General features: G+C 48.3%; 1 protein-coding gene across 2 annotated transcripts in view; it reads left to right on the top strand.

Annotated features, from left to right (window-relative positions):
* endou (endonuclease, polyU-specific) overlaps nt 1-25,943 on the top strand; it is a 106,613-nt gene that overhangs the window by 47,044 nt on the left and 33,626 nt on the right. For both annotated transcript variants that reach the window (XM_072486877.1, XM_072486875.1), the window contains exons 5-6: nt 4,306-4,508; nt 18,559-18,672. In XM_072486877.1, coding sequence (XP_072342978.1) covers nt 4,306-4,508; nt 18,559-18,672 — 317 coding nt within the window. The remainder of the gene's footprint in view (nt 1-4,305; nt 4,509-18,558; nt 18,673-25,943) is intronic.

Here is a 25,943-nt window from a genome sequence, read left to right as displayed (position 1 = left end):
TGGGTCTCACCCCCACAGCCCAAAGGTGTGCAGGGTAGGTGGGCTGGCCACCCTAAATTGAATTGGGTTTTCAAAAAATTTATTTTAAAAAATAGATTGCAGCATTCTCCTGATGACAGGTTCCCTGTTTTCTCTCAATCTTTTCTTGAATAGCGATGTCGCAATCTATTTGCATCCAATGGGATTATTCCACAATCTAGGGAATTTCGAAAATCATATCTGTTACAACTGCAACTATTCTTATGGAACCCGAGGATAAAGGTCATCAGCAACAGGAAATTTGTTACATTTCAGTTCCATTGATGTCTCTAGTGTGTTTTCTTCATTAATATTAATTGATTAGGTTCCTCACACTCATTATTCCCTCATTACTCCTTCAAGGCCAGAAGCAGGTGGGTGAGGGAGTTTAGGGGAGTGTGAAACTACATGGACAGGTTTGCCTTTGGGGTTTGGTTGCGATTCTACACTGGGCCGGACATGGCCTCTGGGGGGAAGCCCACCCTTGCCCCAATTAAGGCACTTAAGGCACTCGAGGCACTCGAAACATAGAAAATGGGAACGGGAGGAGGCGATTTGGCTCTTTGAGCCTGCTCCACCATCCAGTATGATCACGGCTGATCATCCAACTCAGCAACTTGTTCCTGCCTTCCCCCCATATGCTTTGATCCCTTTAGCCCCAAGTGCTATATCTAACTGCTTCACAGTAGTTTGGCCTCAACTATTTTATGTTGTCGTGAATTCTATAGGCTCACCACTCTCTGGCTGAAAAAACTTCTCCTCATTCTTGGTTATATCATTATAGGAAGGATGTGGAAGCATTGAAAAGGGGGCAAAGGAGATTTAAAAGGATGCTGCCTGGTCCTAAATTCATAGAATCCCTACAGTGCAGGAGGAAGCCATTCAGCCCATCGGGTCTGCACCGGGCCACCGAAAGAGCACTCTACCTAAGCCCACACACCCCGCCTCATCCCCACAACCCCGGTCATTGATAATGAGCAATCCACTAACCTGCACACCTTTGGACTGTGGGAGGAAACGGGAGCACTCGGCAAAAACCACGCAGACACAGGAAGAGCGTGCAAACTCCACACAGTCACCCGAGGTTGGAATTAAATCTGGGTCCCTGGTGCTGTGAGGCAGCAGTGGTAACCATTGTGTCACCGTAGCCCCATATCCTCAGGTCTGTGACTCCTGGTTTTGGACTCTGCCACTTCTGAGCCCTATCCCGCCAGCCTCAATTTTTAGGCTGATTATTTTAGGGTGGATGACGGTTCAGGCAGCGTGGCCCGAATAAAACAAAATTTGACCTCGGGCAGGAAGGCAATCTCAATCAGAAGGTCCCTTCTGACTGGAGGCACCCTCCTTTAAAGGCCCGATCACCTCCTGACCTCTCTCCATCATCCCAAACATCAATCCCAAGACCCCCAGCGTGTTTTGACAAACTTGTAAAAGTTGTTTGATTATTTTTATAATTCGGACTAATTTGCTTTCATATTCTATTTTTCCCTTATCAATTTTTTAGCTGGTATCTAAATATCTCCCAAACCTCAGATTCATTATTCTTCTTGCTAACAATAAAAGCTTCTGCTTTTGATCCAACTTAATTTCTTTAGTTAGTGTTAGATAAGGGGCTGGTTTAGCACAATTGGTTTTGAAATACAGGAGTAAAATTTCTAAATGTATCAATGATACCAAATTGGAAAGTGTCACAAACAGTGAGAATGCTAGCAGTTGACTACTCCAGGGCATAGATAGATTAGCAGAATGGCATATTTTGGGGGCATCAGGAGGTGAGTTATTTACCACAGGATTCTTAGCCTCTGACCTGCTCTTGAAGCTACAGTATTTCTTTGAGTGATCCAGCTCAGTTTCTGATCAATGGTAACCCCAAGGATGTTGATAGTGGGGCATGTAGCTATGGTAATGCCACTGAATGTCAAAGGGCGATGGTTAGATTGATTCTAGGTGGAGATGGTCATGGCCTGGCACTTGTGTGGTATTATTGGAACTTGCCACTTGTCAACCAAGCCTGGATATTGTCCAGGTCATACTGCATTTGGACATGGAGTGCATCAGTATCTGAGGAGTCATGAATGGTGCTGAACATCGTGCTTTCATCAGATAACATTTCCACACCTGACGTTATGATAGAAGGAAGGCCATTGCTGAAGCAGCTGAAGATGGTTAGGACAAGGAGACCAAGCTGCGGAACTCCTGCAGTGATGTCCTGGAGCGGAGATGATTGACCTCCAAAACCACAACCATGTTTGAACCAAGACTGCAATGTGGTCAGGAGTTGAATGACCCTGGCGGAACCCAAACTGAGCATCAGTGAGCAGGTTACTGTTGAATAAGTGTTCCTTGAAAACACTGTTGATGACCCCTTCCATCACTTTACTGATGATGTAGATTAGACTGATAGGACAGTAATTGGCCGGGTTGGATTTGTCCTGTTTTTTGTGTGCAGGACATACCTGGGCAACTTTCCACATTGCCAGATAGATGCCAGTGTTGTAGCTGTACTGGAACAACTTGGCTAGGGGCGTGGCAAGTTCTGAAGCACAAGTCTTCAGTTCTATTGCCAGAATATTGTCAGGGCCCAGAGCCTTTGCAGTATCCAGTGCCTTCAGCCGTTTCTTGATATCATGTGGAGTGAATCAAATTGGCTGGAGACTGACATCTGTGATACTGGGGACCTCAAGAAGAGGCCAAGATTAATGATCCACTCGGTGGCACAGTGGCTAACACTGCTTCCTCACAGCTCCAGGGTCCCGGGTTCAAATCTGGCCACAGGTGATTGTGTGGAGCTTGCACTTTCTCCCCGTGTCTGCGTGGGTTTCCTCCGGGTGCTCCAATTTCCTCCCACTGTCTAAAGATGTGCAGGTTAGGTGGATTGGCCATGCTAAATTGCCCATTAGTGTCCAAAAGGTTAGGTAGGGTTGCTGGGTTTTTGGTATAGGGTAGAGGCGTGGGTTTAAGTAGGGTGCTCTTTCCAAGAGCCAGTGCAGACTCGATGGGCCAAATGGCCTCCTTCTGCACTGTAAATTCTATGATTCGATGAATTCTGGCTGAAGATTGTTGTGAATGCTTCAGCCTTATCTTTTACACTAATGTGCTAGGCTTCTCCATCATTGAGGGTGGGGATATTTGTTCAGAGAACCAGCACAGACCTAATGGGCTAAATGGCATCCTTCTATAACAATTGTATGATTCCATTATTCAATGGATACCAAAGGCCAGTGTGGAATTAGAGTTTGGACTTTAATCATCCTAAACAGTTGTGTTATAACCCCCACGAGAGTCACAGGATGCAGACAGTTCAGGTTCCCCATGGCCTCAAACGAATACGAGCTTCTCCACTGAGAGAGCGGGACTTCCCCTTAATAAGGGAAGCCTCGCAGGCAGAAAAACCCTTTGGGAGGTGGAATTGGAGATAGTAGTACTGTGTGATTAAACCTTTTTGTTTTGCTTTTGTCATTGCATCCTTGTGGTCGCTCTGTCTGGATTCAACAAGTAGCATGGGTTTAAAGTCAGAGACATCTGGGCGTGCAGGTCCACAGATCTTTGAAGGTGGCAACACAAATGGACGAGGTAGTCAAGAAAGCATACAGAATGCTTGCCTTCATTGGCCGGGGCATTGAGTATAAGAATTGGCAAGTCATGTTGCAGCTGTATAGAACCTTAGTTAGGCCACACCTGGAGTATAGTGTTCAATTCTGGTTGCCACACTACTAGAAGGATGTGGAGGCTTTAGAGAGGGTGCAGAGGAGGTTTACCAGGATGTTGCCTGGTCTGGAGGGTATTAGCTATATTGAGAGGCTGAATAGACTCGGACTGTTTTCATTAGAAAGACAGAGGTTGAGGGGTGACCTGATAGAGGTCTACAAGATTATGAAGGACATAGATAGAGTGGATGGGCAGGCACTCTTTCCCAGGGTGGAGGTGTCAGTCACCAGGGGGCATAAGTTTAAGATCTGTGGGGCAAAGTTTAGAGATTTGCGAGGCAGGTTTTTTACACAGAGAGTGATGAGTGCCTGAAACGCGTTGCCAGGGGAGGTTGTGGAAGCAGATACATTAATGGTGTTCAAAAGGCATCTTGACAAACACATGGATAGGATGGGTATAGAGGGATACGGCACAAGGACGTACTGAGGGTTTTGGCAAAAGTTGGTATCATGGCCAGTACAAACCTGGAGAGCCGAAGGGCCTGTTCCTGTGCTGTATCGTTCTTTGTTCTTTTTCTACAAATTTCTAAAACTTACAGAATTATCTAATCTCACAGCTCCTTTTGCTTTTCCCATTTAGACTTTTTGCCTATGTGAATGAAGAGGTCTTGTTCTCAAAACCAACATTTGCTGCATTTGTTGCACTCTTAAACAACTACAACCGAATGACTGGCATTTCAGAAAAGTTCACAATGGAACAGCTGGGAGAACAAGACGTGTTTATCAGTGAGGTTATGAAGACTCCTGTCATGGACAAACTGTACAGGATTCTGCTGTCAAAGAGTAAGTATTTGATCACATTCTTTCAAAACGATATAGATGGATCGGTGGAGTGGCAATAAAGTGGTGATAGAACTTAACACAGAGAAGTGCGTGGTCATGTGAGGTACACAATAAATGGGAATATACTAAGAGGGGAAGATGACGGGTACACAGGTCCCTAAGTTAGCTAGGAAGGACCTAAAGAGAGAGCTAAGAAGAGCCAGGAGGGGACATGAGAAGTCTTTGGTAGGTAGGATCAAGGAAAACCCTGAAGCTTTCTATAGGTATGTCAGGAATAAATGAATGACTAGGGGAAGAGTAGGGCCAGTCAAGGACAGTAGTGGGAAGTTGTGCGTGGAGTCCGAGGAGATAGGAGAGGTGCTAAATGAATATTTTTCGTCAGTATTCACACAGGAAAAAGACAATGTTGTCGAGGAGAATACTGAGATACAGGCTACTAGGCTAGACGGGCTTGAGGTTCATAAGGAGGAGGTGTTAGCAATTCTGGAAAGTGTGAAAATAGATAAATCTCCTGGGCAGGGTGGGATTTATCCTAGGATTCTCTGGGAAGCTAGGGAGGAGATTGCAGAGCCTTTGGCTTTGATCTTTATGTCATCATTGTCTACATGAATAGTGCCAGAAGACTAGAGGATAGCAAATGTTGTCCCCTTGTTCAAGAAAGGGAGTAGAGACAACGCCGGTAACTATAGACCAGTGAGCCTTACTTCTGTTGTGGGCAAATTCTTGGAAAGGATTATAAGAGATAGGATTTATAATCATCTAGAAAGGAATAATTTGATTAGGGATAGTCAACACGGTTTTGTGAAGGGTAGGTTGTGCCTCACAAACCTTATTGAGTTCTTTGAGAAGGTGACCAAACAGGTGGACGAGGGTAAAGCAGTTGATGTGCTGTATATGGATTTCAGTAAAGCATTTGATAAGGTTCCCCACGGTAGGCTATTGCAGAAAATACGGAGGCATGTGATTGAGGGTGATTTAGCGGTTTGGATCAGAAATTGGCGAGCTGTAAGAAGACAGAGGGTGGTGGTTGATGGGAAATGTTCAGCCTGGAGTTCAGTTACTAGTGGTGTACCACAAGGATCTGTTTTGGGGCCACTGCTGTTTGTCATTTTTATAAATGACCTGGAGGAGGGCGTAGAACGATGGGTGAGTAAATTTGCGGATGACCCTAAAGTCTGTGGAGTTGTGGACAGTGCGGAAGGATGTTGCAGGTTACAGAGGGACATAGATAAGCTGCAGAGCTGGGCTGAGAGGTGGCAAATGGGGTCTAATGCAGAAAAGTGTGAGGTGATTCATTTTGGAAGGAGTAAGAGGAATACAGAGTATTGGGCTAATGGTAAGATTCTTGGTAGTGTGGATGAGCAGAGAGAACTCGGTGTCCATGTACATAGATCCCTGAAAGTTGCCACCCAGGTTGATAGGGTTGTTAAGAAGGTGTACGGTGTGTTAGCTTTTATTGGTAGAGGGATTGAGTTTCGGAGCCATGAGGTCATGTTGCAGCTGTACAAAACTTTGGTGCGGCCGCATTTGGAGTATTGCGTGCAGTTCTGGTCGCCGCATTATAGGAAGGATGTGGAAGCATTGGAAAGGGTGCAAAGGAGATTTACCAGGATGTTGCCTGGTATGGAGGGAAGATCTTATGAGGAAAGGCTGAGGGACTTGAGGCTGTTTTCGTTAGAGAGAAGAAGGTTAAGAGGTGACTTAATAGAGGCATTCAAGATGATCAGAGGATTGGATAGGGTGGACATTGAGAGCCTTTTTCCTCAGAAGGTGATGGCTAGCACGAGGGGACATAGCTTTAAATTGAGGGGAAATAGATATAGGACAGATGTCAGAGGTACGTTGTTTACTCAGAGAGTAGTAAGGGCGTGGAATTTCCTGCCTGCAACAGTAGTGGACTTGCCAACATTAAGGGCATTTAAATGGTCATTGGATAGACATATGGATGATAATGGAATAGTGTAGATGGGCTTTAGAGTGGTTTCACAGGTCGGCGCAACATCGAGGGCCGAAGGGCCTGTACTGCGCTGTAATGTTCTATGTTCTAAAGGCAGCAGTTCAAGTAGACAAGGTTGTAAAGAAAGCATATGGAATGTTCTCCTTTATTGGCAGAGGTATAGAATATAAAAGTAAGGATACAATGTGAGGATTGCATAAAATACTGGTGAGGCCACAACTGGAGTATTGTGTGCAGTTCTGGTCACCACATTACAGGAAGGGCGTAATTGCTCTGGAGAGAGTGCAGAGGAGGTTTACAAGAATGTTGCCAGGGTGAGAAAAGTATAGCTACGAGGAGAGATTGGATAGTTTGGGGTTATTTTCCCTGGAACAAAGAAGGTTGAGGGGTGACTTCATTGAGATGTACAAAATTATGAGGGCAAGAGATGGGGTGGACTGGACAAAATTGTTTCCCCTGATAGAAAATTCTGGAACCAGGGGTCATAAATTCAAAATAAGTGACGGAAGGTGTAGAGGGGACATGAGAATTAATAATTTTATGCAGAGGGTAGTGGGAGTCTGGAATTTGTTGCCCATGTTGGTGGTGGAGGCAGAGACCCTAAACTCTTTTAAAAAGTACCTTAATCTGCACCTTAAGTGCTGTAAGCTACAGGGCATCAAACGGTCTACACCTGGGCAGAAGTGGAACCAATGTCCATAAGATCTTAAGCCATAGGAGCAGAATTAGGTCACTCGGCCCATCGAGTCTGCTCCGCCATTCAATCATGGCTGATATTTTTCTCATCCCCATTCCTGCAATCTCCCCATAACCTCTGATCCCATTATTAATCAAGAACCTATCTATCTCTGTTTTAAAGACACTCAGTGATTTGGCCTCCACAGCCTTCTGCGGCAAAGAGTTCCACAGATTCACCACCCTCTGGCTGAATAAATTCCTCCTCATCTCTGTTTCAAAGGATCGTCCCTTTAGCCTGAGTTTGTGTCCTCTGCTTCCAGTTTTTCCTCCAAGTGTTTAGAAGGATGAGAGGGGATCTTATTGAAACTTAGAAGATACTGCGAGGCCTGGATAGAGTGGACGTGGAGAGGATGTTTCCACTTGTAGGAAAAGCTAGAACCAGAGGACACCATCTCATGGACAGCATGGTTTTGTGAAGGGGAGGTCGTGCCTCACTAATTTGATCAAGTTTTTCGAGGAAGTGACAAAGATGATAGATAAGGGAAAGGTAGTAGATGTTGTACACATGGACTTCAGTAAAGCCTTTGACAAAGTACCTCATGGTGGACTGGTACAAAAGGTGAATTTACGTTGGATCAGAGGCAAGTTGGCAAGTTGAATACAGAACTGGCTTGGGCACAGAAGACAGAGGGTAGCAATAAAAGGGTGCTTTTCCGAATGGAGGTGCTGTGCCTAGCGGCGTTCCACAGGGCTCAGTGCTGGGACACTTGTTGTTCGTGGTGTATATAAATGATTTGGAAGAAAATGTAGCTGGTCTGATTTGTAAGTTCACATACATCACGAAAATTGGAGGAGTTGCGGATAATGAAGAGGAATGTCAGAGGATAAAGCAAGATATAAACTGGTTGGGTGGAGAAATGGCAGATGGAGTTTAATCCGGACAAGTGTGGGGTCATGCACTTTGGAAGGTCAAATGCATGTAGGAATTACACAGTAAATGGTAGAATTCTGGCGAGTATTGACAGGCCGAGAGATCTGGGCGTGCATGTCCACCGATCACGGAAAATGGTAACGCATGTGGATAAGGTGGTCAAAAAGGCATTCGGCATGCTGGCCTTCATCGGTCGGGGCATTGAATACAAAAATTGGAAGTCATGTTGCAGCTGTACAGGACCTTTGTTAGGCCTCATTTGGAATATTGTGGTCGCCACACTACCAGAAGGATGTGGATGCTTTGGAGAGTGTACAGAAACGGTTTACTAGAGTGTTGCCTGGCATGGAAGTTATTAGCTATGAGTAGAGGTTAGATAAACCTGGGCTGTTCTCACTGGAACGACGGAGGTTGAGAGGCAACCAGAGGTCTATAAGATTACAGTGGCATGGACAGAGCGGATAGTCAGATGCTCTTTCCTAGGGTAGGAGAGTCGAGTACTAGAGGACATAGGTTTAAAGTGCGTGGGGAAAAGCTTATAACAGATGTGCGAGGCAAGTTTTTTTACACAGAGGGTGGTAAATATATGGAACGTGTTGCCTGGGGAGGTGGTGGGAGCAGGTACGACCGCGGCATTTAAGGGGCATCTAGACAAATATAGGAATAGGGTGGGAATATAAGGATACGGACTCCGTAAGCGCTTACGGTTTTAGTTTAGGCAGGTACCATGGTCAGCGCAGGCCTGGCGGGCCGAAGGGTGTGGAAGGTGGGATTAGAAAGGTATCTGGATGTCCGAGAGTTGACATGGACAAGATGGGCCAACTGGCCGCCTTCTGTGCTGGAAATTGTCTGTGATTCTATGATTCTATTCTCTGTGATCTACAAAAGGAATTTGTTAAGGTGCTGCAGAAACGGCCTGACAGCACAGTTACAGCTCATGGAATAAAAGCAACAGTTCGCAACATGGATACAAAATTGGTTGAGTGACAAGTTTGTGGTTATTTTCTGAAATGGAGGCATGTTTTGTAATGGGATTCACTAGGATTCCGTATGAGAACCGCTGATTTTATTGCCCTTCATTAACTACTTAGATTTGAATGTGCAAGGAATAATTTCAAAATATGCAGATGACACAAAACCTGGAATCCTAAAATGTGACGTTGTTTACATTTAACAGTGTTCATCAGGCACCACGGTAGCATTGTGGATAGCACAATTGCTTCACAGCTCCAGGGTCCCAGGTTCGATTCCGGCTTGGCTCACTGTCTGTGCGGAGTTTGCACATCCTCCCTGTGTGTGCGTGGGTTTCCTCCGGGTGCTCCGGTTTCCTCCCACAGTCCAAAGATGTGCAGGTTAGGTGAATTGGCCGTGATAAATTGCCCTTAGTGTCCAAAATTGCCCTTAGTGTTGGGTGGGGTTGCTGGGTTGTGGGGATAGGGTGGAGGTGTTGACCTTGGGTAGGGTGCTCTTTCCAAGAGCCGGTGCAGACTCGATGGGCCGAATGGCTTCATTCTGCACTGTAGATTCTATGATATTCTATGATATCATTTAATCATCTGCTCTAAAAAACATTATTTTTTAAAATTAATTTAGAGGGCCCAATTCATTTTTTCCAATTAAGGGGCAATTTAGCGTGGCCAATTCACCTAGCCTGCACATCTTTTGGGTTGCGGGGGTGAAACCTACGCATGCACGGGAAGAATGTGCAAACTCCACACGGACAGTGACCCAGAGCCGGGATCGAACCTGGGACCTCAGCGCCGTGAGGCAACAGCAGTATAAAAAAAATTATTGAATCATTATGTGACATCCTAAACAGCATCATTTTGTGCTCATTTCGGATCACTTCATTACTTACAAAATGGTCAATTGACATCAAAACCGATCAGAGCTGTTCATGAAGAAAACTTCAAGTTCTCGAGATCATATAAAATGTAACAAAGCGGCAGAGATCAGTTGACGACATCAACAATATTGGGCAGGATTCCCTGCTTCAGAAACTAAGTGTTGCCGCCGGGACTGAATCGTTGGATATCTACAACTAAATTGGCGCCGATCCCGGAGCAATTCATGATCGTTAATGGGCGAGCACCAGCACCACATGGAATTTGAGCAATTCCAATGAAAAATGGTGTCCGATTCGATGGGCTCAGGACTGCCACTCGAGAAGCTGCAGCCACATATTAGTCCTCCACTCCCCACACAAACTCACCCCAGCCAACAAGGTAACAATACGAAGAGTGGCACCCCAGTTCGGGACGTAGAGCTGGACTTCGTGAAGGAGAGGCGGGGTGGGGAGGAGGCTGTTCCCTGGGGTGGGAAAGAGGCTGCTACCTATCGAAGTACCCTCGGCCAGGGCGCAGGTGTCAGAGGCCGTTAGCGACAAGGGCCACACAGCCAGGAACGCACAGCGGTGCCGGAAGAAGTTGCTTGGCCTCCTCAGGGCAGCCAGGTTGAGTAGGCAACACCGTGCCCCTGGCATCAACTCCCGTCCCACACACCCGTAACCCCCGCCCCCCTCACACCTGGAGGGCGGCCAAACCCCAACCGCCGGCAGTCTGCTCACACTCCACCCTGCACCACATGCCAGTGCCCATATGGTCAGCAATGGCCGGGTGCCCTAGCAACAAATGCCAGCAGCTGCCCACCTCTGTTTCCAACTGCCTAACACTGTGTGCTTTCTCTCTCCCTCTCACGCCCCCCCACCCCCCACCCCCTCCCCAGGAGAAAGTGGCGCAGAACCGCAGAGAGAAAGAGTAAACCGGAGGAAGCCTGCTGGACCTGCAGCCCCTCACTGTTGCAGAGCAGCGGCACTGAACTGGGTCAGTGGGCCAGAGAGAGGGCAGTCGCTAAGGCAGAGATTGGCATCGGGCAACCAAGTGAGCCCTTGCTGTGTAGCAGTGTACCTATGGCATGCGGTGCATGACCACCCTTCACCACCCACACACCATCCCCTCACCACCTTCACACCACCTGTCGTGTTAATCAACCTGGGGTAACACGGACTGAGGGCATTGCCCTTTTTGCCAGCCATTTGCAAGGTGGTGCGTTACACGCTGCAGAAGAGGGTCTTTGGCAGTCTCTTCACGAATGCTGATCACTCTTTCATCTGAGGCTGGGAGGTTGCTGGCACACAGCTGCATCTGTGCCTCAATCTGGCGGATGAAGTCACAGGGCGAGGGGATGGAGCGGGACAGGGCATCCGCAATTATCAGCTCCTTGCCTGGTGTGTATACTAACTCAAAATCGTACCTTCGGAGTCGAAGGAGAATGCGCTGAAGCCTAGGCGTCATGTCATTCAAGTCCTTATGAATGATGTGCACCAAGCGGCTGGGGTCAGTCTCCACTGTGAATGTTGGTAGACCGTAGACGTAGTCATGGAACTTTACAATGCTGATTAGAAGGGCCAGGCACTCTTTTTCTATTTGGATGTACCTCTGTTTAGTAGGAGTCATGGCCCTTAACGCATAAGCAACTGGAGCCCAGGACGAGGAGTCATCCCTATGGAGGAGCACTGCGCCAATGCCGTCCTGGCTTGCACTGGGGAGATTTTTGTTTCCATGTTGGGTCACAAAACGCTAGTACCGGAGCAGTGGTGAGCTTTGCCTTGAGCTCGAGCCACTCTGCTTGATATGTGGGTAGCCACTGGAATGCAGTGCACTTCTTCACCAGATGCCTGAGAGTCGTGGTGTGTGAAACCATGTTGGGAATGAATTTTCCCAAGAGGTTCACCATTCCGAGGAAGCGTAGTACCGCCTTCTTGTCTTCCGGGGTCTTCATAGCTTTAATGGCCTTGACCTTGTCTGAATCTGGTCGCACACCCTGCTGGAATATCTGGTCGCCCACTTTGATTGACATGCCAAAGGAGCACTTGGCCTTGTTCACTTGAGTCCGTTTGCATGGACACGTCGAAAGACTTGTTTGAGACGAGATATGTGTTCCTCGGGGGTCGTGGACCATATGATTACATCATCTACGTAGACACGCACACCCTGAACGCCCTCCATCATCTGCTCCATGATCCTGTGGAAGATTTCAGAGGCTGAGACAATGCCGAACCGCATACGGTTATATAACAGTACCTGCCAAATGGTGTGTTGAACATGCAGAGCTTCCTGCTGGACTCATCCAGTTGTATCTACCAGAAACCACGCGTTGCATCCAGCTTAGTGAAGAATTTGGCATGTACCATCTCACTGGTCAGTTCCTCCCGCTTCGGGGTCAGGTAGTGTTCCCGCATTATGTTCCGGTTAAGATCTTTGGGATCTATGCATATCCGCAACTCTCCTGAGGGCTCCTTCACACAGACCATCGAGCTGACCCAGTCAGCCGGTTCCGTCACTTTGGAGATGATGCCCTGGTCTTGGAGCTCCTGTAGCTGTGCCTTCAGAGGAGCTGGCACCCGGCTTGGTGCATGGATTACAGGCGTGGCATCAGGCCTGAGTAGGGTCTTGTAGCAGTATGGCAGAGTGACCATTCCATCAAACACATCCGGATATTGAGCAAGGTTGTCATCAATGTCAGCCTGAAGATCCACATTGGAAGAGGACATGGCATGGACTCGCTGTACGAGGTTGAGTAGCTTGCATGCATGGGCACCAAGCAGGGATGCCTTATCAGGCTTGACGATTTTGAATCGCAGTGTGACATTGATGGTCTTGTTGGAGACAAACAGATGACAAGATCCTAGTGCAGTTATGGCATTGCCATTATAATCGAGGAGCTGGCAGGCTGGTGGAAGAATTTGGGGTTGCTTTTTAATGCGGTCAAAATCAGCTTGAGAGATGAGATTGGCTGAAGCGCCAGTGTCCAGCTTGAACTGGATGCTGCATTGATTAACGTGTACGACAGCACGTCATTCGTCCGCAGAATCCACATTGAGGATAGGTAGGCATCTTGCTGAATTTGAAGAGGCATACTCACATGTAGTGATGATGCGCACACGATAGGGGGACTCCAGGCAGTCGTCCTCTGTATCCGTAGTGCTACCAGGATCAGAATTCAGTAAACCTTGCTGTACACATCGAACGCGCTTGCGTTGGAATTGGGATCACTGGCCCTTGACTGGTGGTGCAGACTTGCACAAGGCTGCATAGTGTCCAGACTTCCGCAATTTAAACATCGCCTGCCTTTTGCAGGGCATTGCCGCTTTAAGTGGGCGGTGCCGCAGTTCCAGAACGGTCTTGAATTTGGTCTTGTCCTGGCCGTCGGTAAAATTAAGCGAGTTGAAAATCTGGATGGCTTGGTACCCCGCAGTTGATAGGAGCAGCACGATTTTTCTGGCACCGGACGCATCCTCGAGGTCTGAGGCCTCAATGTAAAGAAGGAACCTTTGCTTGAAGACCTGCCAGAGATCCGTAGCTGTGGAGGCGTCTGGATCTTCTCCATGCCGCTGGAAGGCACTTGCTGGTCGTCACGGAATCACTCGAGGTAAACCATTTAGAGATAGTAGACTACTGGTACCATGTCGTGTTAATCACATTGGGGTAACACGGACTGCAACTAAATGCAGTTGTACTTGAAAATAGACTCCAAACTTTGATGTAGGTTCAATACGCTTTACTGAACTTCTTAAGCAGTGCCCACAATTCGCTGTGGGTTTGACACTCTACTAATCTAAGTGTGCTTTCTATAAGTAACTAGACCAGACTAGCTCTGAGCCACGTGTAGAAGGTGCTAACTGATATATACACCCTGACTGTCACTACTGTTGTCACCAGTGGAAAGAGGCAGAGTGTTGATGCCTCGTGTGTTATATAGTGGGAGACCACCTTCTAGTGTTCTGCCCGGTGATTGGTTGTGTTCTGGGCTGTGTGTTGATTGGCTGTACTGGGTGTCTGTCACTGCCTGTCTGTATCTCATTATGTGCATGAGTGCATATCATGACACCACCCATCACCCCCAATCCACACCGATCCAATCATCCAATCATGTCTTTGTGCCTAGCAGGGTCATCTGGCGACAAGGTGGGCAATTCTGGTGTCTTCATCCCCAACCCCAACCAGATTCCAGCGACAAGGAGACAACGGATGGTGAAGAGAGCTTCCAAACGCCAGTCCAAGACACCCTGGAGCACCAGTCCGGGACCACAACGACTTTCAGTCACAGCTGTATCCAAAACCTTCCACCATCCAGAGACACTCACCTCAGTTGTGCATGTTAGTGAAGAGGCCGCTGGGGCACTGTCTGGTGCGCACCACACACTTGCAGCAGTAAATCAGGTGAAAGTCGTATCCCCAACCCATTGTGACTGGGCTAACCTCTGGAGCACCACTGCAATGTCCAGTTGGAGAGTGGCCGACCCCAGGGACCAGCCGCCATCCAGGCGGGTCTCGGACATCAGGAAAGGGCGGTCCCACCGATAATGGAGATACAGACACAGAGCCAGAGACTACATGAGTGGTTGTCAGCAAACATCCAGCAACTGCAGGTGCATATGGAGGAGTCCAATGCCTGCAGGGACAGGAGGCGTTGCAGACCATGAGTGCCAACCAAGCAAGCACTGCATGGGTGGCCTCCACGGTGGAGGCCTTGGGGGTGAAGGAATCGACCATTGGTCAGGGTGTCCAAGGCCTGGATTAATCTGTGAGGGCAGCGACCGAGACGCAGGACAGTGTTGCCTTCTCACAAGCAGCTATTTGGAGAGCCATCTAGACACAACAGTGCTGCTCCAGAGCTTGGCCCAGTCACAATGGGTTGTGGCCGATGGCGTTGACAGCATTGTCCGGGCTCTGGCTGACATGAGTCAGTCCCAGAGGGAGGTGGCACAGTCCCTATGCTCCACGAGTGTGAGCCTGGAGACCCTGGTCAAGAAGAGAGCGCATTGCATGGGGCGGATTTTGGTGGGGTGGGAGTGGGGGGTTATGGGGGTGGGACGGGATTTTCGTGCCGTTGGCCAGGTCTCATAGTCAGTGAACCTGGAGGCAGTTAGAGACCCCCATGCGCACCAGTCCTGGCGCACAAGTTGTGCAACGTCCTGTGCCTACCCGGGCCCCATGCCCTGTCCACGGTGGCCTTCCTCCCCATTCTTCTCATCAGACGAGGTCTGGCGTTCATTCCTCCTTCTCCAGGACATTGCACCCCCGCTGCTTCGCGATGTTGTGGAGGATGCAGCCGGACACCACAATGTGGGAGACTCCATTAACACTATACTGGAGGGCTACTCCAGAGAGGTCCAGGCACCTGAACTTTATCTTCAGGATGATGACGCACCGCTCAATCACTACCCCGGTCGTAGCATGGATGTCGCTGCAGCAGGTCTCCGCTTCAGTCTTTGGTCTCCGGATAAGCGCCATCAACCACAATTGCAGCGGATAACCCCTGTTGCCCAAGAGCCAATCCCTCACCCGGGGGTGCACCTCAAAGCTGTCAAGAGGCATTGAATGTGCCAAGATGAAGGCTTCGTGCACACTGTCCAGGTATTGGCCACAGGCGTGCATGATGTGCAGCTCATGGTCACACACCAGCTGCACGTTCATTGAGGAACCCCTTTTGGTTTGTGGAGACCGACCCTTCATGGGTGCTCATAGGGGGACATGCATCCTGCCAATCACTTCCTGAACCTGGGGCATCCTGGCATCGGTGGTGAACATCACTTCCCAGGCATCTTGGTGGGCACGGTCCACAACGAAACTGATATACCGAGCACACAAGGCCTCCGTTATAGCAGGGAAAAACCTGTGCACCGAGGTCTGCGAGATCCCAGACAGTTCCCCACTGGGCGACTGGCAGGACCCAGTAAAAGTTCACGGCGTAAATGTTCAGGGCGAGCGTCACCTTGATGGCCACCAGGAGCGGTGTCCTCCAATTTATTGTGGCCAATCCGCCTAACCTGCACATCTTTAGACTGAGAGGAAACCAGAGCACCCGGAGGAAACCCACTCAGACACGAGGAGAAGTTGCAAATTCCGCACAGTCAGTCAGCCGAGGCCGGAATTTAACCCAGGACCTGGAGCTGTGAGGCAGCAGTGCTAACCACTGTGCCACCGTACCAAGGTGGCAAACATCTCAACATTCACTTGAGAAAAGAAAATCTGGGCCATTGACTACCATATCTTCTACATCCATGTGTGGACACACTCTCACAACAGAACTGTTTTAACTGTGACAATGAAAGTGAAGATTTCATTGATGTTTACACTTTGATAGTGGCTGTGACCCGTCATGCTTCCCATCACAGTGTTAAGTAACTTATAAATGATTTATTTTGTGACACAGCCATATCCCTGTCCAATTCATAAAGGGTGATCAGCAGCAATATGAGAGAGATACTTAAGTGTAAGACAATTAAACTTCTCCACATCTCCAGAACATAGGCACAATAGACAATAAAATCATAATCATTTCAGTCGCCAATCCACTTCTTCACTGTCAAACCTCAATTCCATACCACCACAACTCAGGAACATGCACATGGGTGATGCATTCCATGTCATGTTTAAACCAAAGGCGGTTGAGGACCCGGGTTCGAATCCTGGCCCGGGTCACGGACTGTGTGGATTTTGCACATTCTCCTCATGCCTGCGTGGGTTTCACCCCCACAACCCAAAGATGTGCAGGTTAGGTGGATGGGCCATGCTAAAATTGGCCCTTAATTGGAGAAAAAAAATAATTGGGTACTCTAAATTTACAAAAACAAATGTTTAAACCAAAGTCACCCGCCTTTAACTTCACTTTGTGATTGGGAAATGCAGAGGCCACACTCTCAGTAATCAATGTGCAGCTGGAGGAATGGCTTCCTACACTGCAGCACCTCCATGGTGCTGTCCCCTCGGTTTGAGTCACTGCCACTGGGCAGAGCTGAGAGCATGATCACAGCCTAGGGGAGACTGCAACTTCGAGGCTGGGGAAGAGCAAGGCTCTGTGGATTGAGCCGAAGTGCGAGGCTGTGGCCAAGAGCAGGAGGACAGACTGAGAGGGAGAATGGGTTAGAGGTCAAGAGTGTAGCCGCAGCCTTGGGGAGAGCATTAGACCATGGTCTAGAGATAATAATGGGTCTCAGGCTGAGCATGAGCATGGCCTGGGACCAAGGGCAAGGCCACGAGTTGTGATTTTGTGTCTGGTGTGGAGTGGGGCTGGTGAACAAAGAGATGGGAGCGCTCCCCATCAGGGCAAATTGGAAAAATCCAAATGGTGGGACAATAGAGGAGGAAGAGAGGATGAGTGAGTGAGTGAGGGCTGAGGGAGAGGGAAAGGAGGGCTTGGGTGAGTTTTCTATTCATTAATGGGATGTGGGCATCATTGGCTAGGCGAGCATTTATTACCCTTCCCTAATGGCTCTTGAGAAGGTGGTAATGAGTCACCAGCTTTGACAAAGAGACATCGGACTAGAAACGTTCGCTCTTTTCTCTCCCTACAGATGCTGCCAGACCTGCTGAGATTTTCCCGCATTTTCTCTTTCGTAATGAGTCACCTTCTTAAACTGCTGCAGTCTGTGTGGTGTTAGGGAGAAAGTTCCAGTATTTTGATCCAGGGAATGAGTGCAGAAGAGGCTTAATGATCACTTTTGACATTAAATATGACCAAAAGTGAGCATTGGCATCAAAAGGTGGAAATGAGCGTGGACAACTGATGAGAAACTGGTTCCAAATTATTCCTTTTTGATGTCAAATAATATCAAATGACTAGTGATCATTTTGAGTATGTTTGAATGCAAAATGATGTCAAAATGATGTCAGGGAGAGCATGGTGGCACAGTGGTTAGCACTGCTGCTTCACAGCAGCAGGTACCCAGGTTGAATTCTTGGCCGTAGGGTGACTGTGTGGAGTCTGCACGTTGTCCCCATTTCTACGTGGGTTTCCTCTGGGTGCTCCGGTTTCCTCCCACAGTCCAAAGTGGGTTAGGTCGGGTTACGGGGATAGGGAAGGTTGAGAGGAGAATTGATCAAAGTATTCAAACCGTGAAGGGTCTGAACAGAGTAGATAAGAAGAAACTGTTCTCATTGATGAAAAAATTGACAACCAGAGAGCACAGTGGTGAATGGTTATGATCTGAGAGTTTGGTGGACACAGATTCAATCAGAGGTTTGATGAAGATTTGGACAATTCTCTGAAGATAAATGATTTGCTGGGTTAAGGAGAAAAAGCAGTGGATTTGGAATGGTTGAGTGACTCTTACAGAGGGCAAGCTTGGACATGGCGGACAAATGGTCCCCTTCTCTGCTTTAATTATCCAATAATTCTCTGATATTTCAGGAGACAGGCTTTCAAATTGCAGGTAAATTCAATTTTTTGTATTTTATCTCTTGCAGTCTCTGGGATTTATCTGGAGTGTTGGTGAGTTACTGAATATGTCAGATTGCAATGCAGATCATCAGATTCAAACAATACTGTAACTATTTCTCATATATCTCAGGCTCTGTGAATCACACAAAGTCTGTAACACACACAATCACACACTGTAACGCACAATGTGACAACATATCACAGCATCTTTGGAAGTATTTAATGGTCTGTATTTCGGATGTCTTGTTCCCTCTTCACAGAAATGTACAATTCCATGGTGGAGTTTGAGGAGGACCTGAAGAAGATGTGGTTTGGTCTCTACTCCAGAGCCAGCAATGTTCTCGATTCTAGTGGTTTCGAACATGTCTTTTCAGGTAGGTAATGGTTTGAACAAACTGTGTGAACTCCTCACAGCTATTGAGCCGAGGGAATCTGCAGCACCTACAATTAAAAGTTCCCATCGCACCTCGAAATCTGTGTATTACCTGGGTCAGTGCTGTAACATGGCTGAACCTTGTGATGTGGTTTAACAAGATACACCTTCATCATCACACACTCATCACCACACTTTCACCATTAACTTCACAATCTAGTTTCTCCTTTCACATGTTCACTATTAAACTCTCACTGACACAATCTCACTGTGACCATCTCACCATCACACACTGACCATCAAACTCTCATTATTAGTTTCACTTATACACTTCCATTACTACACCCTCACTGTCCCATTTTCACCATCATGCTCTCATGATTAACTTTGTCATCCCCCATTGAGTCACAGTCATTTAATAGCACAGAAGGAGTCCATTCAGCCCATTGAGTCTATGCCAGCTTCCGATGGAACAATCCAGTCAAGCCCATTCCTGTCGCCTTGTAAAGTTTATTATCCTCAAATTATATCCTAATTCCTTGTGAAATCATTGGGCAGGATTCTCCGTCATCCGACACCGAAATCGGGAAAGGCAATTGGACAGAGAATCGGTTTTGATGCCAAAATCATGGCGGGCACCAGGTCCACGCCAAATCGTAATTCTCCAGTGCCTCGACAGTGGCTTCAATGCGTTCCAGTCCGCAGCCATGCAGCTGCGCATGCCACCAACTGGCCGCTGTGAGCTTAGCACCAAGGCTCGTATGGGTGTGTGTCCCTGGGTGTCCTCTGGCCTCAGATGACTCATCAATGGGATGGGGCGCTCCAGCACAACCAGTGCCATCTTGTTGGCTGATCACCTGAAGCTTGATTAGTGGCAAAAGGTGTGAATTGTATTGAATTGCATTCTTCTTCTTCTTGAAGCTAAGTAGTGTGACTCATCTTAGTTTAGCTGAGTTCTATATAAAAGGCAGATACAAAGCGCAATAAGCTTGTGTACAGTGAAGTCGAGGAGTGAGTGAGACAGCTGGAGTGAGGTAGAAACTTGGTAATTTGGTGCAGTGAGGTAATCAAGAAAGGCAAGTGGTAAATCTAATTGTCCTGTTTTTCAGTTAAAAGTTCAGTGTCTAGCTTAGTGTCTGATTGGCTGAAGCTGCCCCCACTCCTAATTGTGGAGTGGCAGTAATCTCAGTCACCTGAAGCCTGATTAGTGGCAAAAAGGTGTGAATTATATTGAATTACATTCTTCTTCTGTTTGAAGCTGAGTAGTGTGACTCATCTTAGTTTAGCTGAGTTCTATATAAAAGGCATCTGTCACCAAAACTGTCACCAAATCCCCAACTCTGCCCGACTGTCACCAAATCCACACCCTGCCCCAACTGTCACCAAATCCCCACCCTGCCCCAACTGTCACCAAATCCCCACCTCTGCCCGACTGTCACCAAATCCCCAACTCTGCCCGACTGTCACCAAATCCACACCCTGCCCCAACTGTCACCAAATCCCCACCTCTGCCCGACTGTCACCAAATCCCCACCTCTGCCCGACTGTCACCAAATCCCCACCCTGCCCCAACTGTCACCAAATCCCCACCTCTTCCCGACTGTCACCAAATCCCCACCTCTGCCCTAACTGTCACCAAATCCCCACCCTGCCCCAACTGTCACCAAATCCCCACCTCTGCCCGACTGTCACCAAATCCCCACCTCTGCCCGACTGTCACCAAATCCCCACCTCTGCCCGACTGTCACCAAATCCCCACCTCTGCCCGACTGTCACCAAATCCCCACCCTGCCCCAACTGTCACCAAATCCCCACCTCTGCCCGACTGTCACCAAATCCCCACCTCTGCCCAACTGTCACCAAATCCCCACCTCTGCCCGACTGTCACCAAATCCCCACCTCTGCCCGACTGTCACCAAATCCCCACCTCTGCCCGACTGTCACCAAATCCCCACCTCTGCCCGACTGTCACCAAATCCCCACCTCTCCCCGACTGTCACCAAATCCCCACCTCTGCCCGACTGTCACCAAATCCCCACCCTGCCCCAACTGTCACCAAATCCCCACCTCTGCCCGACTGTCACCAAATCCCCACCTCTGCCCAACTGTCACCAAATCCCCACCTCTGCCCGACTGTCACCAAATCCCCACCTCTGCCCGACTGTCACCAAATCCCCACCTCTGCCCGACTGTCACCAAATCCCCACCTCTGCCCGACTGTCACCAAATCCCCACCTCTGCCCGACTGTCACCAAATCCCCACCTCTGCCCGACTGTCACCAAAACTCAAACACTTTCCCTGACTATCGTTGCACGGAGTTGGAACCACATGGAATAAAGTTCTATATGGGAATCTCTGCCTACAGCTCATCTTATTATCCACCCTGTGTATTCACAGACATAGAATAATAGAATTCCTACAGTGCAATAGGAGACCATTCGGCCCATCAAGTCTGCACTAGCCCTCAGAAAGAGGCCTACCGAGGCCCATTCTCCACTGCCCTATCCCCGTAACCTCACCTAACCTGCACACCTTTTGACTGTGGGAGGAAACCGGAGCACGTGTAGGAAACCCACGCTGACACGGGGAGAACGTTCAAACGCCACACACACAGTCACCCCAAGGCTGGAAATGAACTCAGCTCCCTGGCGCTATGAGGCAGCAATGCTGACACTGTGTCAGTGTGCCATCCATGTGCCACCATACTGCCCCTGTGCCACCATGCCACACCTGTCCAACCATGTCACATCCACAGTAACCCTGTTTTAGAGTCCATGGATGGATTTTTCTCACCTCCCACCCACTCCCCATGGCATGTTTTGCAGCTGGTGGCAGGAACTTCTGGTTCCACCACTGTCAATGGGTTTCCCCATTGCTTGCACCCTCTCCCATTGGGGAACACGTGGCAGGAGGTTGCCGTCACCGGGACTGCAAGATCCTGCCGGAGGGAACAGCCGGACAATTTGGACCTATTACTTTCTGCCTTAAACTGTAGCCAGTAAGAACTCATTATTTCCTACTCCAGGGCCATCTCTCTCTCCACATTTCGTGCACCTTAGTATTACTCACAGGGAATCCCTCCCAGTTGCCACATATCTGCCAAGTTAACTTGAACCTTCCCCCAATAATACTAACAAAGAACATGGTGCCAGCCCTGGCCTGCCAGGCTCTGGAGCACCGCTGCAATGTTAGTGGCTCTGGTACAGGCCGCCTGTGAGAAGGCAGCCCTGTCTTGGGCCTCAACCATCACCTACACAAATTGCCCAGGCCTTGATGCCATTGCCAAAGCCTTCGCCCCCATGGATACAACTTGTGCAGTGTTGGCCTGGTGATGGATCTCTGTGTCTATTCTGAACCCTGGATATGCATTATCCCTTCTTAGTTCCCAAATAACAGAAATTCAGGCTGTTTTTTTTTTTGCAAAGTTACGTTGAACTTTAGTCGTCAGCTTTAGTGTCTACTGGTAAATTCTTTGTTACAATACAAACTTAGGTCAGATTGATTGTCTTTAGAGAATACAGTAGTTGAGTTAAATATACAACTCGTGGTAATACTTCAAATCATAATACACAGTACAAAATTACAGATTAATTTAAACAAAGGAAAAATGGCAACAGCAAAGGCAGCAGCAAGTCATAGGTTTCAGAAAGTGATAGATTGATTCCGGAATGAAATTTTCCATCCCGACAAGAGAGTTTTAAGAAGATCATTATCTTAAAGTTTCGCCTTCTTTACAGCTGTGATTGGCTTCAACTAATTTATAATTCACTCAATTCGACCAAATTGTCTGTCTGTCAATTAGAGATAAATGTTTTGGTGTGATTTTGTAATTTTCCATACCCTGGCTTGCCAATTATGCCTCTAACATTAATAAGATTAACACAGTTTTCAAAAAGTCATTATGACCCTGACTGACTGTTACCATGGAAACGGACCTGTCCAGGCCTGGGAAGGCATCTGCATACGATGCAGTCTTTTGTCACTGGACTTGGATTCTGGCCAGTCTCGAACAACTTGCAAAATGTGAACATTTAAAGTCTTATCTGATTATTTCCCAGCTAGTCAGTTTTCCTCACTCTAATGGTTAATATGATTTAGTCAATTACTCTTAATGATTTCTTAATTAAACCTTTTATCTACCTCATCTACAGCTAACCAGAAAATCGGATTTCTATCACCTGGGTGGCACATATGGTCGGCTTGTTGGTTGGACCCCTCCAACTGCACCTGCAGGCATCGGATGCTTGCCAACCACCCCCTCATGCAGTCCCTGGTTCTGCAAACGCATCTCCATGATCGATGGGGCCATCCTTTCCAGACCGAAATCTGTCTGGATGACAGCTAGTCTCTGGGGTCAACCCACCCTCCGAGCGTCCGCCCTATCGGGGTTACTACCTCCACCTGTTGCACTGCAGCAAGTGTTGATGGTGTTGGAGACTGCTGTGACGGAAAGTCGCTGCCTTCCCCGGACTTGAGCTCCGGGCTGTCATGGGATGCGGGTTAAGGGCTCCCGTCGCTGTCCGTATCCTCGCCATCGCCGCTTTCCTCATGTGGTTGTGGTTGGTGCCGGTTATGGGGGACAACAGAAGGGCCCACGCCATCACCAGGAGCTCCTGCAAGAGACATGATTGGACTACAGGCCGGGGTGGAGTGGGGTTGGTGGGAGTGTATGGTGGGAGGGGGTTGTTTGGGGAGAGGGAATGGGGCTGGTGGTGGAGATGGGGTGTGGAGGTGGTGGTGGAGGAGCAGGGATGTGGGGTGGAGGTGTCTGAATGGTGGTGGGTGTGGGGCGGGGGTGGGTGGAGGGGTGGTAATGGGGGTCGTGGTTTGGGGATGACACATGTGCCGTGTGGAACTGCAACTCTGGCGGGGGTCTCGCCTCCTTGCCTGAAGCCGAGGCCCACCTCGGCAACTTCCCTTTTTCCAGGCCCATCGACCATGTTCAGTGCCCTCTGTTCCATTGTGGTGAAGGGCCACAGGTCTGGCCGTCCCCCTCCAGTCTTCTCCATCTCACGACGATTATGAGCAGCCTTCTCCTGGGGGCAGGAACAGAAAATGCACAGTATTAGACAGTGCGGCGCATGCAGGCCAGGGGTTGGTAGCTGGCGGTTTCAATCGCCAAGGCACCTGGTCATGGCGGCCGGTATGGGTGCCGGCATGTAGTGTGGGGTGGGGGTTTGGCCGCCCTCCAGGTGGGATAGGGGGCGGGGGGGATTACAGGTGTGCAGGACAGGGGTTGGTGACATGGCACAGTGCTGCCTACTCGCCCGAGCCACCCTGAGGCGGCCGTGAAGTTTTATTCAGCACTGCTGGCTGGTCATAGCGATGTTGCCCATGGCACTCACGACCTTTGCCACCTGCATCCAGGCACAGCGAAATGCGGTGGCCAGCAGCCTTCTTTCCACCCCGGGGTGCAGGGTCACCTGACTCCCTCCATGGCATTCAGCAGGGTCTCAAGTTCAGGGGCCGCTCTCCTTGCTGCCATCTTGTTGGCTGGGATGGTGTGTGGGGGGAGTGAAGTGTGTATCTGCAGCTTGTCAGCCTCCTGGGTGTCAATCCCGAACCCGGCGAATCAGGCACCATTTCTCATTGGAATCGATCGTGTTCTACGAGACACCGGTGCTAGTCGCTTAATGGCCGGTGAATTTTTACAGAGGGATATGGCACATGGAAATGCTGAGGGCTTTGGCCAAGGTTGGTATCACGATCGGCACAGGCTTGGAGGACCGCAGAGCCTGTTCCTGTGCTGTATTGTTTTTTGTTCTTTGTTCTGAATTGGTCTAGGTGCAGCATCAATTTTGCTGTCTTGGAACTCCACAAGTCCTGCTCCGGCGTGAACACTTATCTCAGGAATGGAGAATTCTGCCCAGTGCCACTTGTAACTTGGCCATTTTTCCCAGAAAACACAGAGCCAGGTCTAGCGTGGTCAGAATTCAAGTGACAGACTTCACCCAAAGCAATGTCTGCAGATTTCTCATCAAATCCCCCAGATACTAAAAAAGCTATAAAGAAAAGTAAGATAGATTATGAGAGTAAACTTGCTCAGAATATAAAAACAGATAGTAAAAGTTTCCACAAATACATAAAATAAAAAAGAGTGGCTCAGGTAAATATTGGTCCTTTAGAGGATGAGAAGGGAGATTTAATAATGGGAGATGAGGAAATGGCTGAGGAACTGAACAGGTTTTTTGGGTCAGTCTTCACAGTGGAAGACACAAATAACATGCCAGTGACTGATAGAAATGAGGCTGTGACAGGTGAGGACCTTGTGATGATTGTTATCACCAAGGAGATGGTGATGGGCAAGCTAATGGGGCTAAAGGTAGACAAGTCTCCTGGCCCTGATGGAATGTATCCCAGAGTGCTAAAAGGGATGGCTAGGGAAATTGCAAATGCACTAGTGATAATTTACCAAAATTCACGAGACTCTGGGGTGGTCCCGGCAGATTGGAAATGAGCAAACGTGACACCACTATTTAAAAAAGGAGGTAGGCAGAAAACGGGTAATCATAGGCCAGTTAGTTTAACTTCGGTAGTAGGGAAGGTGCTGGAATCTATCATCAAGGAAGAAATAGCGAGGCATCTGGATGGAAATTGTCCTATTGGGCAGACGCAGCATGTGTTCATAAAGGGCAGGTCGTGCCTAACTAATTTAGTGGAAATTACCAGTGCGGTAGATAACGGGGAGTCAATGGGTGTGGTATATCTGGATTTCCAGAAAGCTTTTGACAAGGTGCCACACAAAGGTTGCTCCATAAGATAAAGATGCATGGCATTAAGGGTAAAGTAGTAGCATGGATAGAGGATTGGTTAATTAATAGAAAGCAAAGAGTGGGGATTAATGGATGTTTCTCTGGTTGGCAATCAGTAGCTAGTGGTGTCCCTCAGGGATCAGTGTTGGGTCCACAATTGTTCACAATTTACATAGATGATTTGGAGTTGGGGACCAAGTGCAATGTGTCCAAGTTTGCAGACGACACTAAGGTGAGTGGTAAAGCAAAAAGTGCAGAGGATACTGGAAGTCTGCAGAGGGATTTGGATAGGTTAAGTGAATGGGCTAGGGTCTGGCAGATGGAATACAATGTTGACAAATGTGAGGTTATCCATTTTCGTAGGAATAACAGCAAAAGGGATTATTATTTAAATGATAAAATATTAAAACATGCTGCTGTGCAGAGAGACCTGGGTGTGCTAGTGCATAGTCGCAAAAAGTTGGTTTACAGGTGCAACAGGTGATTAAGAAGGCAAATGGAGTTGTGTCCTTCATTGCT

This window comes from Scyliorhinus torazame, chromosome 21 (genome assembly GCF_047496885.1).
Source record: "Scyliorhinus torazame isolate Kashiwa2021f chromosome 21, sScyTor2.1, whole genome shotgun sequence".
In the NCBI taxonomy this organism is placed as follows: Eukaryota; Metazoa; Chordata; class Chondrichthyes; order Carcharhiniformes; family Scyliorhinidae; genus Scyliorhinus; species Scyliorhinus torazame.
Note: the sequence above shows the minus strand (reverse complement) of the source record. Positions and strands in the feature narration are given on the sequence as shown.